Genomic DNA, 25845 nt, shown 5'->3' with positions numbered 1-25845 from the left:
ATAATTTCTTGTTTTTTGTTAGCTCATGCCAGCTTATCCCACCCTCTTTTTTTAAATTCAGGTAGCTTTATTTTTATTATTCAACCATAGCTATTGGAGACACATTTACCTAACAATAGAACTTGAAAGTCTATGAAACAAAAATAGGCTTGAGAGAACTAGGCAGCGCAACAACCACTGAGAGCTTCAATGTTTCATTTTCATAATGAAAATTTTCATCAAAAGGGAAATAGAGAACATGAGCAATATTATAGTTCGGTCAGACCTAATAGTCATCTTGGGGCACTTTGCCCAACAACAGCAGAATGTATATTCCTCTCAAAGGCAGAAGAAACATTCACCAGGACAAAATGGTCACAAAACAAGTCCCTGTGGACTTAAAAGAATATCTGCGCTCACCACCATTAGTCTACCTTGCACTGAAGGGTCTAGTCAGGGCAACTAGGTAGGAGAAAGAAACCAAGGCATTCCAGACAGAAAAGAAGAAATGAAACTATTTCTCTTCATAGATGACATGATCTCAATATAGAACATTGTCAAGGAAGTCACTCAAAAACTTTCAGAATTAATATAGGGATTCAGCGAAATTGCAGGGCATATGATCAAGATGTAAAAATCAATTCTATGAATAATCTCAAAACAAAATAGTAGCCCTACTCACAGTAGTCTCAACTAGAATAAAATAGCCAGAAATAAGTTCAATTAAAATAAGCACAAAACACATACTCAGTTAAGTACAGGAAGTTGAAGAAATCTAAAAAGTAAATGGGAAGGCAAGTAAATGGGAAAAATTTTCCTTTGCTTATATCAACAGTATTGTAAATCATGGTGTCTATATATATAATTTTTTTTTCTTTTTGGGTCACACCCAGCAATGCACAGAGGTCACTCCTGGCTCATGCACTCAGGAATCACCCCTGGCGGTGCTCAGGGGACCATGTGGGATGCTGGGATTTGAACCCGGGTCGGCCGCGTGCAAGGCAAACGCCCTACCCGCTGTGCTATCACTCCAGCCCCTATATATATAATTTTTTAAAAATTAAAAATATAAAGAAAATCCTTTGTTCATGGGCTGGGAGATTAAACATTCTTTTTTTTTCTTTTTGGGTCACACCTGGAGATGCACAGGGGTTACTCCTGGCTCTGCACTCAGGAAACACTCCTGGCGGTGCTCAGGGAACCATATGGAATTCTGGGAATCGAACTTGGGTCGGCCGCATGCAAGGCAAATACCCTACCCGCTGTGCCAAGCCCCAAGATTAAACATTCTTAAGATGGTGACATGCTCTCCATATGATCTGCAGATTTCACCCAATAGCCATCAGAATCCTCCTACCAGTCATGTGCTACGTGACTTGTACAAATCTACAAGCTAATTCTGAGATTCATACGGAATTGCAAACAAACAAACAAACAAACAAACAAACAAACAAACAGGAAAGCCAGTACTGGTCACCAGGCCCTCACACCTCACACCCAGGTTTCTGGCTGCAGCGTAAGAAGACAACTGGTCCCGGACACTGACTTCAACACAAAACTTTCTCCTAACAAACATCTCTGTCCCTGGGCAGCAGGGCAGGGATCCCTGCCCTACCCCCCTCTCCCTTTGTTCTCAGTCTCAGTGAGCCAACACGCTAGCTTGCTCCCTCTCTCCACCCACCGCCTCTGGCCTCCTCCCGCTCCCCACCCCAGCTCAGGGCCCAGCAAGAGTCCTGCAGTGCAGGAGGCTCAGGCCTTGGTACTGAAGGCAGGGAATATGGGTGGTCTAGGACTAAGCTTCATAAACCAGGGATTGGGATCCCATATGGGTAACTTGGAAAAAAAAAGTTCTGAAATACATTCATTTATAATTTATGGCTGGTTTGATTTCTTTATACTTTGTTTATGCCGGGGGTCACATACACTATTTCTCACATGACTCGCAGTTGTGAATGGAAAAAGTTGAACAAACCCCATTCGAAGCAAAAGATGATTGAAACAGCAAACTGGAAAAGGAAAATGGAAATGGTTTCAACGCCGTGTGAAAAATAACGGTGTTGCCTCTCCCAGAGGAGAGATGCAAGGAGGATGAACAAGACCGCTGAGGCTGTCCTGGCTCCACTGTGAGATTTGTGGTTCTTGAGCAAATCCCTTACTATTCCCAGACCCGCTCACTTGCTCAACTCAACTGAGAGGCTCATTTCTGCCCTAACTGTTATGTGAAGGCTCTTTGCAAGTGGCTGACTGCTGTGTAGACACCTGGGAATGTGGATGTAAGCACACAATCCAAGGCTGGAAAGAATGAGACCTACTGCCTTCGGACAACTCAATCAGTTCTGGGAAAAGCCATGATCAGTTTTTTTTCTTTCCCAATATTTTGACCCAGAGAGCTTGTATTTTTATACCAGTTAGAGATATGTAATAGATATATTTCTGCTCTATTACACACATTCTTCATTGCATCACCTAGAAGAGGAGTTTACTCACTAATGTTCAGTCTTCTTTGACCTCATTGGCACTGGAGTCTCATGTTTAGATCAGAGGTTCCCAAAGGTGTTTGGCCTATAGCCACTTTTACAGGGAAAAAAAGAAAAAGGATTCAGCACCCTTCCAGGAAATTTACCTTCCTTACGTGAACCAATGAGAAGCACAGAACCCTCTCCAAATATCCATCAGACTCCTAGGGCCAGCTCTGGTTGTTCTGAAGGCCCCTGGGGGTGGGACTGCCCTCTACGAGACACTGGTGGAGGTCAAGGAGTCCATGCCTTTCATAGCTTCTGTTTATGAATTTGCAGAGCTCAGCTGCAGGGTTTTTTGTGTGACTACTACAGTCTCCAGCAGAAGGGGTGAGCAGAGAGGTGACCTTAGAGGGAGAGAGAGCACTGTTCACATGAGCAGCCCCTCACACTTCGGAACAGTGTTGAGGGGTTTCCAGCTCCCATCAACCCTCTGCATTTTGAAGACCTGCTACCATCTGGTTACTTAAAAAAATTCTTTTTTAAATTGAGGCTGGAGAGAATATATAGTGAGTAGGCCACTTGCCTTGCATGCATCTGTTTGAGCCCTGGCATATGGGCCCCTGAGCCTTGCGAACAGTGACCCTTTGACGCAGAGCCAGGAGTAAGTCTGAGCACTGCTGAATGTGGCCCCCAAACTAAAACAGATGGAAGTAACACAGGTTTAGAATGTTATATAAGACCCACATGGTGATGGGCCGCGTTCTTCCTGCTGTCTGTTGTGTTATGGGAGTGTCATAGACAGAGGTTGGACTTTAGGATGAACGGGGTCCAGAGTGCAGCTTCAGTAGCACCGTGCACAGACTAGTTCTACTCTCGGTTCCTCAGTGCCCTCAGCTGTAAAATGGGGATAACAGTCTCATGCCGTGGCTACTACAGAGATTCGATGAGACCTGAAATTCTAGGCACATTGCACCATGCTTGGCATATTATTTGTGGTCGTGTTTAGGCCAGTTATTGAACTGGACAAGTAGGGTTACAGCTTTCAAGCTCTCGAGAGTATAATCTGGTGATGTGAGATTAATGCTCACACTCACACACACCAATACAGTCATGGGTGCATACATGCATACATACACATCCATACATACACACTTTTAAAGTCACAGAAGCATTGTTAAGAATGGACACAGGCTATCACTCCCCTGGAACTTGGCTTTCCCATGCGCACACGTATGTGTTCACAAGTATATGCAGACTAACACCCACTCATGGGATCATCCTCACGCTTGCTTGCAGTTACAAAACCATAAGCAGGGAAGCCACAGAAAAAGTTCTAGATCTTTCCATGACCTCCATGTTTCTGCCACTGTCTGGGGCTGCTGCCTCATATAAGATCCGTGCCAGCTGGGGGGAAGGGTGGGTGTCTCCTCATCTTAGATGGTTCCTCTCCCTACCCTTTCCCGGACTCAACATTTATTCTTGCAATATTTTATCTGGTCACTAAAAAGGTCTTATTAGCAACTAGTCTTCTCTTAAAGGAGCAAAGGCTTGTCTGAGGTTGGCAACTTGCAAAGTGTGCCTCTGGAGTCCCTAGCAGGCCCCACTGGGACACTGACCGCGTCTAGCTCCATCCGGTCTGGACTTTTGAAAGAGTTCTGCCTTCTCCTTCTGCCTGCAACGAGCCTGCCAAGGACCCCCTTGCCCAGGTCAATGCTTAGGGGCCTGAGAAGTGACCATCACTTTGCACGGAGCTGCCAGAGCCTCCTGGGTACTCTGCGTGGCCATGTGGGCAGAGGCTGCACTGGAAGCTGTTTCAGTCTGGCTCTTTAGAAGTTTTAACTCTCCTACTGGTTCTTCCAGGAAACACATTATTCCATGTACAGCGAAGTGTCTCCAGGGACCTTAATAAGTCTCAGTGGAATGAACAATGGTGTCACCTAGGAGAACTGTGCCACGGGAACTTGGTTGAAGGTTGAGACTGAGAGGGTGTGTCACCTCTGTCCCGAATACAACAGAGTGAACTGAGTGACAGAGCCAGCTATGATTCTGCCTGCCAACAGTTGCCTCTCTCCCTTTAAGAATGCTTGGGACCAAAGCCGTGACCTCGAACTCAAGAAACCTAAGCTCTTTTTACCAAGTTGCTGGTTCAGAGGAGTTCAAGTTCAATCCCCAGGCTGGGCCCAGAGTTGACAGAGAAACTGTCCCAGGAATGTTCCAGAGGCCATTCTGAAAGGAGGAACCATGCACAGGTCATTGCGACATTTGCTCTCATACTTCTAAAGGGGAAGTCAAATTCACAACAAAAGACTATTTCCTGAAGTCACCATTGCTTTCTCCATTTGACATGGAATTATTTAATATTGGAACATGTTTACTTTTCCGTCACTCTTCTAAATTCTGCTGAAACACTTGGCTTCCAAATGCCAATTCTGCCAGTGTTAGGGGCCTGAACCTGGGCTTATGAATTCATGTCTCCATATCTGCTTTCTTTCTTCCTTCTCTTTTTTCTTTAAAGTGGGGGAATTAGAGGGTATCATGTTGAGTGAAGTTAAACAAAAGGAAAGGGACAAATTCATATGTGGGATTTAAAGATACACAGTGAGGTAGCAACAATGGGCCAAAGGCAACACGATAAGAGACCTGATACACAAAATTGAGCGGGGGGGGGGGGGTTAAAAGGAAAGGGTGTTGGGGGTCCTTGGGGGAGGGAGGTGGGTACACTGGTGATGGGTGTGGTGCTGGGATTATGTGCATGAGAAACCATCATAAGCAATATTGTAACTCAGAGAACCTCAATTCAATTTAAAAAATGAAGGAAATAAAAATGAAGGAGATACAAGTATCATGTGGCAAGGCCAGTTGAGAGACTAATGCATGCCTCTTTGGAAAGTCCAGGTAAGTGGAGGCACAAAACATCTGTTGTCTGAAATCAAGGGTCCACCTGGATATTCTGAGTCCCCGGTGTCCAAATCATTTCCCTTCTGTAGATCGGCCTCTTTGGGAATGAGAGAGAGGATGTGAAAACTGGACTAGGTAACTTCCACGGCTTCTTTCAGCCATGAGAAAATCACTACCAACAAAACTGTCATTTTAAGCCAAGTCTGAGAAAGGCAAGTTCTTATGTCTCTGAGAAAGATGGAATTTGAATAGTTTGGCTAGGGTGAACTCCTCTATGTGGACTCCTCATCATGTAGCTAATGACCGGCATCATTTCTCTGCAAATGACCAAATGATCAGGTTGGGAGCCCTTAGAAGTAGAATGAAGGCGTGGTTAACCATCAGGATGAACAAAGAGGAGATGAAATATCTATTGAATGCATGTGCCTTGTTATCACGATGGTTTCCTGGGTTCTGAGACCAGAGTCCATTAGAGTTGATGAAACAAATTGGGGGATGGAGGGGCGTGGAGAGCGCTTAGACTTTTGGGTCCTGGTCTGGCCGGCTCAAAGCCATTCTCTGACTGAAAGTTGCTTGAAGAATCTGGGCCAGTGGTTTTTGTCTGCTCTGTCTCTCAGCTCCCCTGTCCACAAAGCAGACAACTTCCCTCTAGCCCCTGGGCTGTGGGGATGTTTGAGGTCAGAGAGCACATCCCCATGAAAGAACTCCTTTCCCAGACTCAAACCTGAATGGTAGGGATGAAGATGGATGTCCTCAGACCACAGTTGCTGAACGCTCACTGTGGAGTGGAAGTCTCTTACTACAAGTACTTTAGCTCAAACAACTTTGAGTTAGATGCGGTCGTGACCTGGCCTCCAACGTTGCTGGGGTGCTGGAATGCAGAGGCCACAGAGGAAGACCAGGACCGGCTGGGGTTGGAATCTGGCTCCATCTGTTTAGAACTTATGCCCTAATCGTCACGTGACTCTGCCACCAGGACACGCTACAGTGCAGGAAATGGCTTTAACAACGCACACCTGATTGTGCAATGCTCTCAAGTTAAGGGTCATTGCTCTGGGACATGGCAGGGGTGGGGGTGGGGGGCAGGATGGTGGGGTTTGCATTTTCCATGGTGAACACAAGTTCCTAACTTTCCTACAGCATAAAGATGGCTGAGTTCAGCAGGAAATAGACCAGATGGTGCTCTCATCGCTCCTTTTTTGCAAAGGAGGGGATCCCCCTCCCCCAACACATGCTCACACCTGCTTTGCTGAGCTTTCCTTGGGACCCAGGCCAAATGGGGAGGGCTGTGGGGGAGGGAGGATCTGACAGCAACTCAGCCTCTACTCCTGCTGATCCATACTCAGTCACTGTGGGGTCTCAGAGAAGGAGCAGAACACACATGAACACAGTGTTACTTAGAGCAGAAATTGCTTCCTGAAGCTTAACTCGTTGCAAGGAAATGCAGCCCCAAGAAACATCTGGGCAAAGAAGTCTGTCATACTGAAAAACAGCTATTGCAAAAATTTCCCCCGGAATTCCACACCCAACTCTGTATCCAAGACAGACATGCTTTGGTCCCAGTTGGCCACCCAGAGAGATGTAAGCGAGGCCATCCTCAGGGGCACTGCACCTCTGGTGGCACACATACCAGCCCTGAGCCCAGATGTGCTTGACAAACAGAATCCTCACAGGAATAACTGCCTTGTGGCCCGAGGGATTGGTCAGCAGGCAGAATGTCAGCCCTGTAAGCATCGGGCTGAGAGTCTGTCCGCCGAGGTCACCACAAGTGCTGAGCGCCAGCGCTGTTCTTGGAGCCTGACCACTCTGACGTTCACAATCCCTGGACCGCAAGCGAGTTCCAGCAGCACTGCAGCCGCATGTGTGTGAGCACCGTGACTAAAGGAGTGTGGCCCCAGTGAGCACCTTTACATGTGCCAGCACCACAACCAAGCGGGGAGATGGGCCGTGGCCATAGCAACAACCACAGAGGGAAGGGAAGGAGGTGAGGGAAAGGAAGCAAATAGTCTGAGATACAGTCCAGTGCAGAGATTTTGGCAAGGGACAGACCAACTTAGAATCATCCTGCCCCCTGAGTCTTAGCTGCTTGGAGCTCTGGCAGACTCATGCTATCCCCCTCTCAAGGCCATGGAGAGGGCTGGAGCAATAGCACAGCCAGTAGGGCATTTGCCTTGCACGAGGCTGATCCGTGTTCAATTCCCAGCATCCCATATGGTCCTCTGAGCATTGCCAGGAGTAATTCCTGAGTGCAAATCCAGGAGTAACCCCTGTGCATCGCTGGGTGTGGCCTGCAAAAAACCAAACCAAACCAAATCAAACCAAACCAAACCAAACCAAAACAAAAGGCCCTGGAGAAACAGAAGGGGTTTCTCAATGGTCCTGAGTGCCAGGAAGTGTTTGAGGGCCACCACTAGTTTTTCTGTGTGTGTGGGGGGGGGGTGAGGGAGGGAAACAGGTGAGGTAGTGAGTCTTCAAGGCATGTGCTCCATTCCTTTGGAATAATCTGCCTGGTCCTGTAATATTGCTGAAGCCCTGTACCAAATCCATGACAACATCACTAGGGGTTCACAGGAGGCAGCAGGTAATCATCCCTTCCTCTCCATCCCTATTTGTCAGCAAGCATCAGTGCTACACAAAGCCCAGTGCTGAGAAAGGATCCCATGTGTGAAGAGCATGAAGGGTAAGTGTGATAATCTACTTATTTATCCCAGGTTTCTGACTCTGGGGTCCTAAAACTCTTGGGAAAATTTTGACATTTCCAAAATTGTTTGCTTTTCAGAACAAGTTCCTTTCCACCAAATCCAACTCTCTGCTAAGGAGGTGACTGTAGGCCCCAGAGAGTTTCAGGGAAGGGGTGACCTCAGGAATGGTCAAGGAGGGCTGAAGTATGCAGCCTCACTTTTCATCCCCACGGGAAGTAGGGACTAAGTTTTATCACAAAGGCCCATGATTTTCTCAGTCATGCAAAACCTTCATGCAAAATATTCATGCAACCTCTGAATATGGGGTTCTGGGAATATGGGAGCTTCTGGGTGGGTGAGCATAGGTAGGGGTTTGGAGGAAGAAAGGCCTGGTTGGGTGTGGAAGTGCCTGTCCCCCATCCAGACTGCATCCTACCATGGGTAACATCTTTAATCCACTTTCTCAACAGCACCTTCCTGATAGACGGTGGAGACTAAGGAAACTGCTGCCTGAGTTCTGCAGCCCATTCAGAAAATTATCAGAACATGAGCAGGGTGTTCTGGGAGCAATCAAAATTTTCCCCAAAGTTGGGCAGAAGTGTGGGTTCCTGAAGCACCCCATTTACAAGGGGTATCTGACTGGACCCTTAACTCTGGAGTTGGCCTGAATTCTGAGGAGGGTTTGGATTGAATTGAACTGTTGAATGCTCAAGTTGGTACTGAACCAAGAATGAGGTATGGGGGTGTTCATGCGCCCTGTGTGTGGGAGCCCTCAGAGGTATGACCAGCCACATTCCCTTCTGGGTTGGAGCCCCAGAAGGGTTTGGGAGTGAGCAAAGGCCTAAGTTCTATGCCAAGTCCCTCAGGCTTGCACCTATGGCAACTTCCTCCTCTTTCCTCGACTCTATTTTCCACTGTGCTCTCCATCACCACCCCACAAGATTTACAGAGCTCTCAACTCATAATTCTGGGCACACTGTGAGGGCCGTGGCTGGGGATGGTCATTTGGGCCCCACTGAGAGCCTGCCTGGCTAATGAGGCAGTGGGGGGGGGGTTCCTGCTCAACAAGTTTAGGGGCTAGGCCAGTGGTTAGCTCAGTCTAGAAGAGTCTCTGATGTGTATAGAAAGGCACCATCAAGACTTGGGGTCTCGAGCCGGCGATCCAGCTGAAACAGGACGCGCGCGCGCGCTTGCGGGAGACCCTAGGGGGCGGGGGCAGATAGATACTTAAACCCACCTCCCCCACGTGTGCTTCCCTTTGGACCCTGCTGTGGAGCGAGCATGAACAAGAATAGTAAGTCTGTTGCTGATGTCCATTAAGCAAACAGACCTGGTGGCGTGGGAATGGGATATAAGGGGAAAAATTATGTACATGGAACAGTGGGACGCTGGTGGAATCTCGAGCCTGAGCCGATACCAGCACAAGACCTTCGGTTCCAGAAACTGCTTGCAGACACTCTACTAGTCTATCAACTAAGCCAGAGCCCCATGCCTGCTGATGACGGGAAATAACCATCCTTTTCGGTTTTTTTTTCCCTTGTCAGGCAGCGTGGCGATTACTAAACAGGCGTGAACTCGGTGGCGCGGGGCAAGGGGGAAAAAGAAAAGTTATGTAACAAACAGCGGGACTTAATATCTCTATATTCTTAGCAGTGGAGAACTATCAAATGCCTCCTTGGCAATAGGACTGCTTTTCTTTTTTGGGGGAAACCCCAACAACGGTAGTGAGTTGTGTGTTGAAACATGGAATGTAATCGAGATAAGGCATAATCGAAGTGAAACTTATCATGTACAAGGGTGGGGACTGGGGAGGTGGGAGGGGGCGGCAGGTATACTGGGGGGGTTGGTGATGGAAGATGGGCACTGGTGAAGGGAAGGGTGTTTGAGAATTGTATAACCGACATAATCCTGAGAACTATGTAACCCTCCACATGGTGATTCAATAAAATTAAAAAAAAAAAAAAAGACTTGGGGTCTCTGGGCCCGTAAGTGAGTTGCTAAGAGAATCAGTCCCAGGAACAGGTTTGATTTTTCCCTTGAACTGGGCACATAGATCAGGTTTTGGGGGGCCCCAATGGATCTGACCAGCTCCAGAGGTAACAAGTAACACATGAACCCCGGGCCACTACTCCTCCAGGTGCCACGTTGGGACCCTGATCTCAGCTTTGCTGAGTGTCCCCCAGGCGCCAGGCCCTGTTTCCATAGTTGATGCATCTCTCGAACCAAGGATGCTTTGTTCATTCTTTTTCTAAGTAGAAAGGGAGGCTCAGAACAGGTGGCCACTCTGTCAGGTTTCTGGCTCACGGGGTGCAGCTGGCATCTCCTTCCTGGGCCGCTGGGCTGTGGAGCTTCAGGGGGTGCCTGTCCATTTTCAGAGTGAAGACCCAGGCGCAGGTGCGGGCCAGATGGCATGCGAGCCAAAGAGCTGACTGCTCGTTCCCCTTCCTCCACCCCTACCCCACCCCAGCACTGACAGACTCGAAATCTGCTTTAAAGGCATTTGACTTCTCCTGGTCATCCCAATTGAGGACACTTAAAGGGTAAAGCCCTTTGGACATCTCGGCTCAGAAACACACATGAAAACTCGCTCATAACCAACAGGACCACTGCAAAGGGACCCAGCCTCTTCCCCTGCCCTTTGCTGCCCTGAGGGGTTCCTCTGTTCACTGGAAGCAGGCTGTGAGAGCAGCAGGGATGGGTCCTGTGGTGTGGATCTACCCTTCCAGTCCACCATGGCAGCGCGCGGAGATGGACAGAAGAATGCCAGCCCCAGAAGCTAAGGTGCATCAGGGAAGACCCTGCTTTGCGGGCACAGTTGTGTGTCAGCAGCTTGGGAACTGATGCTTTCAGCCCTGTGATGACTTTAGATTTGCCTCTTTACCAAAAGGCTTGCCAAGGGACCTTGAGAATGTTTCTCTGTTACGTAAACTCTGCCACCTAAGCTGCCACCAAAGGCTGGTCGTGAACCTTTTGGTGGTGGTGATGGGGCACACCTGAGGGTGGTCAGGCTTACTCCTTGGCTCTGTGCTCAGGATCACTCCTGGTGGAGCTCGGGGGACCATATGGATTCAAATGTTCCCTTATCTGAAATTCGAGTGAAACCAAAAGAGACTTCATTCTGGTTCTAAGTGTGCTTTTTGCTTCTGTGTAGAATGATGAATCTGGTTGGGGGGCGGGGAAGGACTTGGGAAGGAGGTGCTAGTTCCACAGCTGGGGAGGGCAACCCCTGGTGAGCATGTGTGTGTGAGCACTGCTGTGACCCCCCAGCTGTCACCAAATACCTCGTGTGCTTCAGCCAAGAGTGTGAGCCCTAGAGAGGACGCACACAAGCCCCACAGATAGAGCAGTGGGTAGGGTGTTCACCTTGCACGCGGCCGACCCGGGTTCGATTCCTCCGCCCCTCTTGGAGAGCCCGGCAAGCTACCGAGAATATCTCGCCCCCACGGTGAGCCTGGCAAGCTACCTGTGGCGTATTCAATATGCCAAAAACAGTAACAAAAAGTCTCACAATGGAGACGTCACTGGTGCCCACTTGAGCAAATAGATGAGCAACGGGATGACAGTAATACAGAAATTCTATCTTTATTTATTTATTTAATATGAACTACTTTGGGGGTCATCTCAAGGGCTGTTCGGTCTCTGGCTCCAGTGACTTCTGCTTCAGATAAGTTGATTTTGGCTGTTACAATTTGAAGCCTATGTCACTGGACTTGTGTGGTGGTTCTTATTCCACTCCAGTGCTCTGAGTGGTATAAGAAAAGTCTCCTATTTGAAGTTGGTGCAGTGTTTCCCTTGTTGCAAAGGTGGAAGTGACCATTGCCAAACTTGGTACCAATCAAAGCTGAAACCAGATGCTATTTTTAAAGTGTTTCTAAGGCTATACAGGACAAAATCCATTTTTCAAACAATTTCAATGGCTTCCTCTTTGGCCACCTCCCTCCATGCCCAACTGTTCCCCCGGGCACAGGGAAGACAAAGGGCCTCGGAGAATACTTCCTTCATGCTGCTATCGGAACAGAACCAAAGAAAGTGTGCTCCAGCGAGGGGGACTTCGCTTTGTTACTTCTGCAACCCCAGAGCACACAGCAGTCCCTGGCCCAGTGCTGAGGGACCAAATGCATCTGCCGATTCTTTGTGGGAGAGTCACGGGGTCTGCTCCCTGGCTCTGCCATCTGCATGGCACGAGCTAGCTCTCTATAACACGGCCCTCGCCTGGAACCCCCCTGATGGTCAACGCAGGGATCGCCTGCCCCGAAACTAGAGAAATACAACGGGGTGCCCAGTTCTAAGTATTCCATATCTGTGTTCCACAGAAGCCCCACGAAGAACCCACCCATCATTTCACGTACTCCCAAAGGCCACCATTGCTCACGGTTGGCTGTTACCAGTATCATGGTCAGTTTGATGGGAAGGGAAGTCTGATTCACTCAGGAATTACTGTTCCCCTCTCTGAATCCTGCCTTTTATGAGAGCTTTAATCCTATAACACTCACCCACAGCACATGATGTCCCTTTCTCAGCGCAGAGCTCACATGGGCTCAGAGCACCAGAGGGTGGCCTAAATCAGCCTTGCTCTGCATGGGCCTGGCTTTTTCTCAAGACTGTCCTTTTAAAAAAAAAAAACAAAAAAACTTGCATGCAGGGAAAATGGGCCAGGAGGACTGGTCGATGGTTGGTCAATGGTGTGCAAGATGGAGGGCAGTTAACATAGACAATTATGACAATACTAGTTGGAAACGATCACTCTGGACAAGAACTGAATGTTGAAATATATCCAGGTAAAGGGATATGCACGATAACCTTTCAGCATCTATATCACAAGTCATAGTGCCTAAAATGAGAGAGGGGAAGAGAAAAAGAGAATGAGAGAGAAAGAGAGAGTGAGAGTGAGAGAGAGAAAATGAGAGAGAGAGAGAGAGAGAAGAGGTGCTAGTCATAGAGGCAGGCAGGGGTGAGGGGATGCCTAGAAGGGTGGGAGGGAAACTGGGGACACTGGTGCTGGGAAATTAACTGGTAGAGGGATGGGTGTTGAAACATTGTATGACTGAAAGGCAATCATGAGCAATTTTGTAATGTTCTATCTATCTCACAGTGATTCAATTAAAAAAAAAACTGGCATGATGATGTCAGCCCCAGGGTGATGGCCTTTCTTCATGCCCTGGAGGGCTTCTATGCCTCAGGGCTAAGAGGAGAGAGTGGAGACGGATGGGAAGAGGAGAGGGGCTGAGCTAAATGGAAGCGATAGCACAGCGATATTTCTAAATGGAACACGGGGCCGAGCTGCTTTTCAGGATGCCTGACCCTGGCCAGGCGCCTGGAAATCAATGCCGGGGCAGCGTCTGTGCCTCAGTGTCCATCCCCACCTTCCTCCCAGCGCTCCTGGATGCTGAAACGCCCAGCTGGGTTTCTGTGGTAACTGGCTGGTGCCACGACCCCCTGAGAAATGCCCCGGCGTGCCAGTTACCTAGTCACCCACCCTGCAACAAGACCGAGGGAGACGCTCCAGATTAAGGAGAGGGATTTGGCGGTGAGACTCCAGCAGGGAGGCCAACGACCCTCCAGGCAGAGGGGGTCGACTCCGAGCCTGGCCTCAAAAGTCCCTTGTCTGAGCATCAGAAAGGACATCCCTGTCCCCACGCAGAGACCACGCCAGAGTGGGCTGTGGGGAGCAGCTCTGGGGCCCTCACACTGGTTTCCCATTTCACAACCATTCTCAGGCTTGACTCATTTCCCCTCCGCGCACGCGGGCAGACGTTCGTGGTGAGAGGCTGGTTGGTTTCCTAGGAAAAGCGCCTGAGTCAGCTGCTTGCTTGGGTTCCCCAGTGGGGAAGTGGTTCCCACTGGGATCCCTGGCGGGCAGGGCTGCTGGTGGAGCCACTGTCTAGACTCGGCCTGAGAGGTCGGCCCAGCCTCTGACGGGGTACCCTCTTCCTGGGGCACAGGTGCCATGGCAATCCGCAGGGCCCCTGAAAACAAAAGGGAGCTCCCCGGCTGCTGCTCAGGGCTGCCGTGTGCTCCCACCCTTCCGTGTGTGGGTTGAAGTCTGGTCCGCCGTATCCTAGAATGTGACTCTGGAGATTGGACCTTTAAGGATGTGCCTCTAATTGGCATCCTCCTGGGACGAGGCCAGGGCAAAGAAGCACATAGGGAGGGGAAAGAGGCCTGTAAGCAGGAGACAGCCACGCGCGGGGTGGGAGGGGTGGTAGTGGCACGGACGCCAGCCTTGTCAATGCCTTGACCTTGGGAACTGTTTGCAAGCTTCCCTTCTTTGAGCCATGTCACCTGGCTCTGACTGACCCATGAACCTGCCCTTAATTCCAGTCGCTCTGGGATCCCTCCCGCCAGGAAGGGGGAACTTGGCCTTGCTTCTGTTTCTCATTGCATCCTCCCCTCCCCTCCATGCTGGGTCCCCAGCTCCCAGACCAGTCCAGCTCACACATGCTCCGAGCTGGGAGAGACACACTGAGGTGAAGGCTGTGACGGGTGGTGCAGCTTTGGGGCCCCCCCTGCTGCATCACGGTGACTGTCTCATTTTAGTCAGAGACATGGAAAAGAAGGCCCACGTGCTCATGGGTCCCCTCCAGGCTCTCAGACCGGCCAGGTGGGGCAGCATCGTCGGAGAAGCTTGAGCCCTGTAGCTCTATGTGAAGGAAGGAAGCCTGGAGCTGCTGGGCGGCCACAATGGGTCACTGTCAGCTGGGGAAGGAAAGGGACCAGGGAATTCCATCCACTGCCCTCTCAGGAGCCCCGGGCCCCAGTCCACCCTGGGAGTACGCACAAGTCAATCTGGCTGACAGCCGCAGGCTCCCTGAGGCCCCTCACACAGCCTGGCACCCTTCCCGCCTCCCTCTCCCTGCAGCTCCCTCCTGCATCCTGGCATCACCTCCAAGGGTGATCCAACGTTCCCAGCTGCACCCAAGTCCTCTTCTTAGGCTTCGCTCTTGGAAACCCAAACTTGAACCTGGTGGCTTCCCTAATTGCTGGCAGAGGAAGTGGATTGGGAAGACTTCTCCTTTCTTATTGATAAAATGGGAACATGGATCCTCTCTGTCTGGCTGTGAGGATGAAAGTAGGTCTCACAGTTGAGACGATATGCCAGCTGTGTGAGGTAACGGTAGTGCAGCTACAGGTCAGAGGATTTTAGCTTGGTAGGAGCTTTTGAGCCTCCCTCCATCACTCTCTTCACTAATGGAAGAAGCCCCTCTTCCCGTCTCATTGTTCAGGAGCACGAGAGGCTGGGTGCAGGTGCATTCTTGGACAGCAAGGCGGGCTGGGGGCTTGATACCCCCCTCCACTCCACCCTACAGCATGTATGTGTATCCATGGGCACCTAGACACACAAGGCAAGCACCAAGAGGCCAGCCAAGCTGAAGAAGCTCCCTGCGCCTGCCCACCCGGACACTCCAATCTGGCACATGGTCCTCGTCCTCACTCTACAGGGGGCTCTGTTCCTGGACCTTTTGTCTTTCCCTTTCCAATTTCCCTTCTGGCACTCAGGACTCAGACGCCTGCCAAGGGTTGGCTGACCACTAGGTGCTTAGACTTCCTGTGATGCTCCCCACTGGCCTGCCAGGTATGACTTCACCATGAGTCCACGAGCCTTCACAGAGGCTGTGCTGTGGGCCAGCAGCCACAGACCTCGGTTACTGGACACACATGCAGACATACGGGCAGAGGGCATGCAGAGAGAGAGCAGAGACCTGGAGGAGGGTCTTGATGCTGCCCTGAGGCCCTGTCAGCGCTTTAGAGCAGGAAACAGCCCTGTCTGCTCCCGGGAGCTGCTGCATGGATGCTCCAAGGGCCCTGTCCTCTTGTCCCCACACCCCTCTACTCTCCCCTCCCCCTAAAGCCCTGAGCCTGGCCTGAGGCACCCGGGCCTGCTGACAACACCAGTGTAGGCTGGACTGGACACCAGCTTACTCTCAACTCACTGTCCTCTTGGTGGACATGCCTTTCTAGGCTGCAGCACATTTCCCAGGATTCCTTCCCTCATTTGCTTCCTTTTGGCGGGACCACGGAAGGGAAGCAGCAGCCGCCTGGCTGCACAGACACCAGCGGATTCACCTCATTGGTGTGAAGCAGCTGCGGGGTCTGTGCTGTTCAGCCCTCCTGTGGAGCATCTTTCAGTCTCTCCAAACCGAGTGAGATTTATGAGTGTGCACATGTGTGTGGACGTATGCAGATGCATGTGTGTGCATGTGTGTGTATGTAGTTCTGTGATAAAGATGCTGGCTCCTGCAGGGTTAAGTTTTTGTTTTTGGTTTTGGTTTTTGGTTTTTAGACCACACAATTGCATGATATGCTCAAGGATCACTCCTGACGGTATTTTGGGGACCACTGCAGTGCCAGAGATTGAACCTGGGTCAGTCATATCTAAGGCAAGTGCCCTACCCACTGTACTCTCTCTAGTCCCTGAAGGATTACTTTGTACCACCAAAGTAACTATCCCAGGCACCAGCTGGAAACCCCAGACATCCTCTGCACCACCCCTTGCAAGCACTGCAGAGCATTACCCATCTTTCCCCTTATTTATCTCCCCCTCTTCTTGTTATGATGATGGCGGCCACACACATGCTGTGTTGTGATGTTGCCAGGGGTGACACATATGGTTGTGATGCTTCTACATGCAGCCGAGGTGCTTGGGGGTGGCTTCACCCCTTGAACTGTGATTTTTTTTTGTGTGTGCACTGGTTGTAGAGCTCACTGGGGTGGCCAGGATGATTGTATACATCCTCGTTTATTAAAAAAAAATTAGAAAACCACACGAAACTCTTGAGTTGAACATCCAGAAACTGAAGCAAACAATTCACTTGGTTTCAATAGCAGATTTGAAATAGCAGAAGAAAGAATAAGTGGATTTGGAGAGAAATGATGGGAGTGATCCAATATGAAGAGCATAGAAGAGCACAGAGCAAAATAGCCCAGCAAAGGGTGCTCAGAGACCCATAAAGCGGCAGTAAGTCTGCCAATATCTGTGTGCTGTAAATCCCAGGAATCAAGAGAGAGACGGAAAAGTTACTTGGAACAAAAACATAGTGGCTGTAAACTTGAATTTGATGAAAAATGAGTTTTTGTATGTAACAAGCTAAAAATATCCCAAGCTGGATACATATGAAGAGAGCTGCACTTTCACACCTTGGAGCCAGACTCCTGGGGGACAGGGAGGAACCCTGGAAAGCAGCAAGTGAAACGTGACTCATCAGAGAAGACCCAAGTGTTCAATGATTCCTAGTCAACTCTGTATTGGACCCTGGGGAGGTGAGAAGCAAAGGGACAGAGTCCGGGTGTGAAGGAACAAGTCAGACTGTGGAGCAAGCTCTCCTTCAGAAACGCGGGTGCCCCACTTCCCCAGAGAGGCGGAGTCAGAGAATTCCAGGTCAGCCACCTGCCTTTGAAGAAGCACTCAAGGGGACAGGATAGCTCAGTGGGTGGAGACTCATGCATTTCATGCTGGAGGCCTGGTTGGAGTCTAGGCAATGCAGGTGACCCAGCACCTCTGGCACCCCCAAACACTGAACCACACCAGGCGTGCTGTTCACCCGCACAGGAAATACTGATGAGGGCTCCTCTGGCCATTCACAGCAGCAAGGGCACAAGGTGGGCTTCAGGCAGGGGCCAAGTAGGCAAAGCCTTTGGGAAGGTGGGAAAGTGGGAGGAAGGGGCAGTAGCACAATTCTCCTTCAAACCACACCCCAATTCTAGTGCTGAAGGTTAGCTAGTGGGCGATAGAATTGGGGGCCGTTCCATCAAATTGGCTGGATTTGAAGTGTGTTTGTCTTGCTGGACATGTTGGCCGGCTTGAGGCAGAGACCCCCACCTTCCTCTCTCGAATCCCCCGCAGTGGTTACTTGTGGTGGCAGCTTCCCAGAAGGGTCAGCCGCAAGGAGAAGCCCCGCCCCCCACATCCTTGGGAGAGCACTGGGCAGGTAAGTGATGAGAAATTTCGGGTGCTGAGATATCACAGCTGGCAGGCTAGTGTCATAGGAAAAAGCTAACAGGCCATGAAGTCCAGAGGGGTGCCCAATGGTGGGTGAGCATGTTAGCACGGGGTCCCTAAACTGCCTGGCTATGGCTTCTGGCTCTGCAGCAGGTCCACAACTTGGCAAATTTGTGGGCAAAGTGAAAAAGTGACACATAGCAGCGCAAATCACTCCCCAAACGCCCCATTTCTCCAATTACAAAGATATTTCCGTTAAAGGCCAGCTTTCATCCCACAGTAACTTCTTTTACATTTTTTGGGGGGTTCACTCCTGGCCCAACTGACAATACTCAGGGGTTACTCCTGCCTTTATGTTCAGGGATCATGCCTGGCAGTGCTTGGGGATCACATGGGGTGCCAGGGATCAAACCCGGGTCTTCTGCATGCAAGCAAGTGCCCTCCAGACTGTACTGTCACTCCATAATAACCTCTTCCAGAATCTAGTGGTAGTAAGGGAGAAAAAGAGTGCGCGCAAGCACATGCACACACACAGACACACACACAGACAAGGGGGCAGACATACCACACACACACAGAGACAGACAGAGACAGAGGCAGAGACAGAAGGAGAGAGAGGGAGAGAGAGATAGAAAGGGAGGGAGGGGGGAGGGAGGGAGAAAGAGAGAGAGAGAGAGAGAGAGAAAGGGAGGGAGGGAGGGAGGGAGAAAGAGGGAGGGAGGGAGGGAGGGAGAGATTGCCCTGTACTGGCTGGCTGACTTCCCGTTCAACAACTCCCACAGAACAGCACTGCAGGTCCCATTTATTTATGCAGTTATTTATCAAAACAGTTGCCAAACTGTTTTGTGGTCACACAATGATTTAAAAATTAATTTAAAATTTCAACCTAAAGGAATGAGGTACTGATAGGTGCTACTCTGTGGATGAACCTCAGAAACATTAAAGTCAAAGAAGCTGTTCCAGGAGGCAGGGAGAGAGCTGACAGGCCAAGCTTCGTGTGCCTGAGACCCAGGTCTGCTCACTACAACACAGTGCCCCCCGAGCACCATGGGGAGGGACCCTCAAGCACTGCCACGCGTGACCCTAAAGTCACACCCCTAAAGTCAAAACCCAGTTGGTCAGAAGAAGCCATTCAAACTAGGATGCATGTCGTATGATTCCTCTGATCGGCAGTGCCCAGAAAGGTAAGTCCTGGGGGACAGAGAGCAGGTTAGCAGTTACCTGAGCTGTGGGGTCCCAGAGCTACAGCTTAATGGATATGACGTGCAGAACACATTTGGGGACAGGGGATAAGAGGGGGTCACCTGGCCTTGTGAATGTACAAATGGCCACTGAATTGTTCATTTTAGAGGGATGAATTTTGTTGTGTAAATTTCATGGTGGGCTGGAGCGATAGTGCAGTGGGTAGGGCTTTTGCCTTGCACGAGGCCGACCTGGGTTCGATTCCTCCACCCTTCTTGAAGAGCCTGGCAAACTACCAAGAGTAACTCGCCTGCAAGGCAGAGCATGGCAAGCTATCCGTGGCGTATTTGATATGCCAAAAACAGAAACAACAAGTCTCACAATGGAGATGTTACTGGTGCCCGCTCAAGCAAATCAATGAGCAACGAGATGACAGTGACAGTGAAATTTCATGGCAATAATAATAAACAAAAAATAATAATAATAATAAACCAACCCATAGCAGTAAAGCCAGTACAGAGGTTAAGACCCTTGCCTTGCCTGAGGCAAGTGCTGGTTTGATTCCAGCATCACATATGGCCTCCCTGGCACCACCTGCAGTGACCCCGAGCATCAAGCCAGGAGTGAGCCCTGAGCACTGCGGCATATGACCCCCCAAACAAATAAACAAAAATCAACCCGCCGACTTCTTTAAATTCAGGTACTCCACAAAGTATCTTATCAGTTCTTCCCTCCGCAAATCTGTGTCAGAAGCCAGGGGACGTCTGTTCCACCATGGAGCTCTGGTAGCCGCAAACTTCCACCAACACAAGCAACACTTCCTTTCACGCCCGCTGATGCCGCACACCCAGCGCGCAGAGGAAAGCAGCTGGCGGTGTTCTCGACTCCCCTCCCCCAGAGCGTCAAGGACCCAACTGTTAAGGACCAATTCCAGCTTCTCCCCAGCCCTCACTCCCCGAGTGTGGGTCCGAGAGGCCGGGCTTGTGCGCTCCCTCCGGCGGGGGGCCCCGTGTGGCCCCGAGTCCGAGCCACCTGCCTCCTCACCCCCCACAGCCAAGGCAGTGTTGGTCTCAGCCCTCCCGAGGAATTAAAAAATGTGCTGATGTCTGGGATTCAGCTGAGAGCAATTAAACCCGAATCACCAGTATTTTTAAATGCCAGGAGATTTTTTTTTTTTTTATAAAAGCCCCTCCATGTGCTAACAGAGGGGCAGCTGGAGGACCACAGGTGGAGTGTCTCCCTCGAGACTGTGAGATGTTGGTCCTCACCTGAAGGGGCTGAGGTCCAGAGACCATGATGTCCCACCACATGCCACCCATGGCCTGGCACTGGTGCCATCCCCCAGCCCCCACCTCCAGTGCTGCCCCTCTTGCCTAAACACTCTCCGTCCTGAATATGCCCACGGCTCCTGGGCGACATGTCCTCCTGCTCGGCCGATTGTTAGGGACAGGGCATGAAGCAGCCTGGGCTGCAGAGTCCCATGGGAAGAATTTACTTTGTGCATCCTCAGCTGGTGGGCCCTGTGGGCCCAATGACATCAGAGTCCTGAGTCCAACAGTCACCCCCCTTCCCAACCTCCACCTCCCCACCCACCCTTAGCAATTGCGACCCAGGCTGCAGGCTAAGCCTTTCAGGCCATCAGGGAACGGCTGCCAAGTTCAGGGGTGAGCGAGGACTGTGCCTGACCTGGCCACAGATGCTGCTGGGGGCTCTCAGCCCACCAGCCCCTCCCTTGGCCCTGAATGTCCCCACCCAAGCAAGGGGCCGAAAGCAAAAGAGTGATCCCCACCGCACAGAGAATATAAAACCCGAGTCTTACTGAAATATCTGGCTGCAAACGTCCTCCTTTTGCTGGAAGCTGTCGGCTGCATAATGAAGTTGGCAGTTCTACACGCAAATTTCTTGTGGGTCCTTTTTAGAACGCACCAACCACATCCTCAACCAGACAAGCTAATTCCTGTTTTCCAGTAACAGGAGATCCGCATCTATAGAAAAGAAATATATTTAGAATGCCCTTTATCTAGTGTTTTCTTGGATTTCCAAGCAGAAGCCGTGCTGGGAGGAATTAGTCCCTCCAATGCAAGCACGCCCGGGGCTCTTGGACCTGCCTCGAGCCAAGCGGAGGGTGGGGCTGCTGCCGGTGGAGGGGCCTCTGGGTATCAGTTCCTCCAGTCTGTAAAATGGCAACAAGAACCGCAGCTCCCCTCGGAGTGGACGGCCCCGGGGGGCAGTGGGTAAGCGCGGGGGGTGTCCATTGCATGATGTGCCGGAGGCGCCGTGCCTTGGGGACCGGCCGGAGAGCAGGTTCAGACGCCAACTGGCCACCCAGGCGGCATGGCCCGCAGGTGTGCACAGTGGCTGTGGGGGGTGGAAGTACCAGTCCTGTACTTGCCCCAGGACTCTCGCTCTCGTTCCGTTCCCACACAGCTGTGGAAAAATCAGGAAGGAAAACGGCTCCAGGGACCCCGTGAAACTGCTGCAGCTTCACAGAGTAAGGGGTCTCGGCAAAGGAAGGGAAAGGCCTCTCTGAGAGGATGGGTCTGGGGTGACCCTTTTGGCACAGAGGGAGGTCACAGGTGGGGTTAGGAGTGACTCCTCCAGAGGATGTGGCCCTTCTTGCCTCCTTTGGTCCCTGCGCCTGAGGGTCTGTCCCTGAGGGTCTGTATTGTGTTTGTGATCAGTCAGACCAACCACAGCCAGAGCTCTCAGTGGCAGGGGACCTCTCCCTCCCCAGGCTGGGGGCGGGGGGTGGGGTGGGGGGAGCGGTACGGGAAGCAGGGATTCCAGCGGTCAGCCCCCAGGAGTGGAGGCCAGGTCTGCGGGCTGCTGGACAGCGCATGCAGTGGGCCGTGCTGGACCTTGTCCTCTGTTCCACGCCCTGGGACTGGGTGGACAGCTCCCACTGCTGGGAGAGCCCGAGGGAGCAGAGGGAAGATGCAGAGAGGGGGACGGTCCGGCCGGGCCTCTGGCGAGTGACTCGGGAGCAGGCAGGGCCATGGGCTAGAGGGAAACTGCTGGCCCAGAGCCGCGAGGCCCACTCTGGAGAAGGAAACCCCCTGCACACAGTGAGACAGCAGACCAGAACCAGGTCGAGGGAGGTGTGGAGAGGCCTGTGGTGACAGAGACAGGAGGCTGTGTTCTCCCAGTGTCTCTGTGTCCCATGTGACAGGAGGGAGAGGCAGGGGAACGGAGGGAGGTTGAGGGAAACGGGGTTCAGAGGGTGAAGCCCACCTGAGAACTAACGTAGCAGGGGGTTAGTGGGAAAACTCTGACCGCCTTCTTTGTCCCAGCAGTGTGAAATAGGGTTATTTGATTCAGCAAATAAAAATAGAGGATAACCAGTTATTGGGTCAGTCAAAGTGTGTTCCCAACATTGCACAAAGTATAACCTCTACTACAGAGGTATTCAGGGGCCAGAGAGATGGTGCTGCGGGTAGGGGCACTTGCCTGGCATGTGGCCAACCCAGGTTTGATACCTGGCACCTCAAATGGTCCCCCAAGCCCTGCCAGGACCATCCCTTGAACACAGAACCATGAGTAATCCCTGAACACTGCTGTGTGTGCCTCAAAACCAAAACCAAAATCAAACAAACAAAAAAATGTTTTCATGGTGGCTCTGAAATTGAGATTCTAGTCTTATGTCTCATCTGGCCACCTGATACATTCCAAATATTCACTTTATCTTTAGTGAATAGAGGAGAATCAGGCAAGTCACCCTTAGGAATTTAAATAATTAAAATTTAGAGCCTGGCAAGCTACCTGTGGCATATTCAGTATGCCAAAAACAGTAACAGGTCTCACAGTGGATACGTTACTGGTGCCCGCTCAATCAAATTGATGAGCAATGGGATGACAGTGATACAGTGACAGTGTCTTAAAGAATGAGGGGTGATTTGTTTGGTCCTTAGTGGAAAAGGCCTTCCAACATGGACTTCAAGCAGGCCTGCATCCAGCTTCTTGACGGTCACTGTGGTCTGGTTGCTCCCACCTCCCCAGACCTCTTGTTTGCTACGGAGGCACCTGCTTCACCCACAGAGAGGGGCCTTTGTATAAAACAGTTCTGGACATCAGTTCTAGGAGCTGACACTCGCTTCCTCCCCTCTACAGGAAGAGTGATACCATCTTTCAATGTCTTTCTCAGATGAGCTAGGAAGGTTTACTTTGCTGCATGTCTGCTCTTGCCCCATGACCTTGACTGGGTCACCAGCATACCCTGGAGACACCCTGCTGGACCGAGCCAAGATGTGTTAAATTAACCTGTCTCATCCCAGGCTCTGGGTGGAGCTGGCAGGCACAAGGCTGCCGGGCTCAGATAGGAGAGAGGCAGATGCTCAGTGAGATTCCAGAGCCCCAGGACTGAGGGTAGGAAAGAGGAAGTCCAGAAACTGATGCTTCAAGCTGCTCTAGGATAGGCAGACACCTGCCCCTGCCCCTAGCAGGTGTGTTTGTGTGTGTGATGTGTGTGCATACACATACATGTGGCGTGTGTATGTGTTTGTGTATATGACATGAGTATGCATGCATGAGTGTGCATATGGGTGTATGTGTGTACGTATGTGGCATGTGCATGCATGAAATGCTTGCGCATATAGGTGGGCCTGGGCATGTGTTTGTATTTGTATAGGGCGTGCATGTGTGTGAATGTGTGTATGTGTGTGTGTGTGTGTGAAGTAATGTGAATCATCCCCCTCAGACATGTTCATTCTCCTTATTTTCTTTCCCAGCCTCTCCCCACAGCCTCCAGCCTGGTCAGCTAGCCCTGTGTCAGCTCTGTAGTCACCCATACAAGGACCCCTGGGACAGGCAAGCTGGGCCTCTGCTCTGGTCGAGCCATGTGTCCCAGACAGGTACCGGCTGCCACTGGCCCCCGTCCATATCCTAGGAGGGGGTGGTGAGTGAGTGCCTTCGTGCATGGTGATGGGGGTTAAGGGGCCAGGAGGACCGTGGCTGGAGGAATGACCTTGGCTGCCTCCTCCGGCAATTGGGCAGGAGGGTCCTAAGCATGGGTCTGTGCTCCCGGGAAAAATGGATGGCAAGTGGGCTCTGGTGAGCAGGGCAGGGAGGCAGAACAGTGCCCCAGTCACCCATGCCAGCCCTGCCTTGTTCTCAGCCCCTTTCTGGGTGTTAATCAAGAGTTGGCCACAGCTGTATGCTCAGCAATGCTGGGGCCTGGTTCCGGCCTTCAGGGAAGCACAGCCCGGGGCAGTGGTGGACAGAGAGCTGGGATGACTCAGCTGGGAGCGGAGCTGGTTGGCATCCGCTGGGCTCACCTAGGCGCCGGCGGCCAGGAGTCCCCTGGACCCAGGCCAGCAGTGTCCTGCACGGGACCTCACCCCACCCTGGGCAATACCAGCAATGATAGTAATGACACCCAGCTCTTGGCTACTGCTTGTGGATGCAGTACTTAACTGACAGCACCCAGAGACAAGGTGATGGGACTGAAAATCCCCCAGGTTACAAGTGGAAGGGTTGGGGGAGGGAGTTCAAACCCAGGAGGCTGGCTGCCACCCACGCCTCATGCCTGGGCAATGCATTTACCTCTCATGTTCTGGCCCGGTCAGCTGTCCTCCTTCAGCCTCCTCAACCCGCACCCAGCCTGGAGTGTGTGAGCCCCGGGTAGCCCGCCCGCACCCCATCATCTTGGTGCATGGCAGGGGGCGGGGGCGGGTTGTGGAGGGCTGGCAAGTGCCCACCAGGTTGGCTTCCTGCATCTCGCCCCAGCTGGATCCGCTCACCTGGTTCCCGGGAGCAGGACGCCTCTGTCTCAGCTGCCCAGAGCCGGCCTGGGGATTCCTTCTCGGGACACCGCTAGGAGGGAGCGCCAGGGCTCATCCCGCGGGGCCTTGGCCTTGGCCCTGCCCCCGACCCCCCATGTGACGAGCGGGCAGGGGCGGTGGCAGCACCGGGAGGCAGCCGGCCCGGACGAACATCGTCTGTCAGGTCCAGGCTCCCTGGCTCCGCCGTGCCTCTGGGGAGGCCGCGCTGATGACCCGCCTTGGCTTGCTCAGAGGCTGCAGGAACTGGTTCCCGGAGAGACTGACCTCTGCGGGGCGGACGCTGGACAGGGACTGCCTGGTGCAGCGCGCCCCCTGGCGGTCAGAGGCTGGCAGCGCCTCTCATGCTCTGGACCGCGGCCTAGCTTCTGCCTTTTCATCATCCCTCCTGTGCTCACTTGCGGGCTCCGGGGCGGCCCCTGGAGCGTTACCCGGGCTTTGCATCCGCAGAGTGCCCCACAAAACTGCACGCGGTTGGGGGCCGGAGCGATAGCACAGCGGGTAGGGCGTTTGCCTTGCACGCGGCCGACCTGGGTTCGATCCCCGGCATCCCATATGGTCCCCCAAGCACCGCCAGGAGTAATTCCTGAGTGCAAAGCCAGGAGTAACTCCTGAGCATCGCTGGGTGTGACCCCCCCACAAAAAAAAAAGCAAAAAAAAAAAAAAAACCAACAACTGCACGCGGAACAGCCAGCCCACCTCTGTGTCGTCACTTCGGGGAGGAATTTGTAGGCAGACGTGGGAGCGGAGGAGGGCGTGCCCATGCTGCAGAGGGCGTTCTGAACCACTGCCAGCTGCACGCTGGCTTCACCCCCATCTCCCATTCCCACTCTGAGGACTGGGAAACTGAGGCCAGAGAGGGTACCCAGCCATGACACAGGGTTTGTGTGCTTTCTCCTCCACCTCCCTCCAACCGCAAGCTAGATCAGCTTCCC

General features: G+C 51.9%; 1 protein-coding gene across 3 annotated transcripts in view; it reads right to left on the bottom strand.

Moving 5' to 3' along the window:
- The window catches only part of ARHGAP22 (Rho GTPase activating protein 22), a 209245-nt gene extending 184097 nt beyond the window's left edge, over positions 1-25148 (bottom strand). For all 3 annotated transcript variants that reach the window (XM_055119221.1, XM_004607398.2, XM_055119222.1), the window contains exons 1-2: positions 24872-25148; positions 20956-21121 (exon numbers count right to left, since the gene is read on the bottom strand). In XM_055119221.1, the coding sequence (XP_054975196.1) occupies positions 20956-21007 (52 nt within the window). In that variant the 5' untranslated portion in view covers positions 21008-21121; positions 24872-25148. The remainder of the gene's footprint in view (positions 1-20955; positions 21122-24871) is intronic.
- Positions 25149-25845: the final 697 nt, after the last annotated feature.

This window comes from Sorex araneus, chromosome 11 (genome assembly GCF_027595985.1).
Source record: "Sorex araneus isolate mSorAra2 chromosome 11, mSorAra2.pri, whole genome shotgun sequence".
NCBI classification, from domain to species: domain Eukaryota; kingdom Metazoa; phylum Chordata; class Mammalia; order Eulipotyphla; family Soricidae; genus Sorex; species Sorex araneus.
Note: the sequence above shows the minus strand (reverse complement) of the source record. Positions and strands in the feature narration are given on the sequence as shown.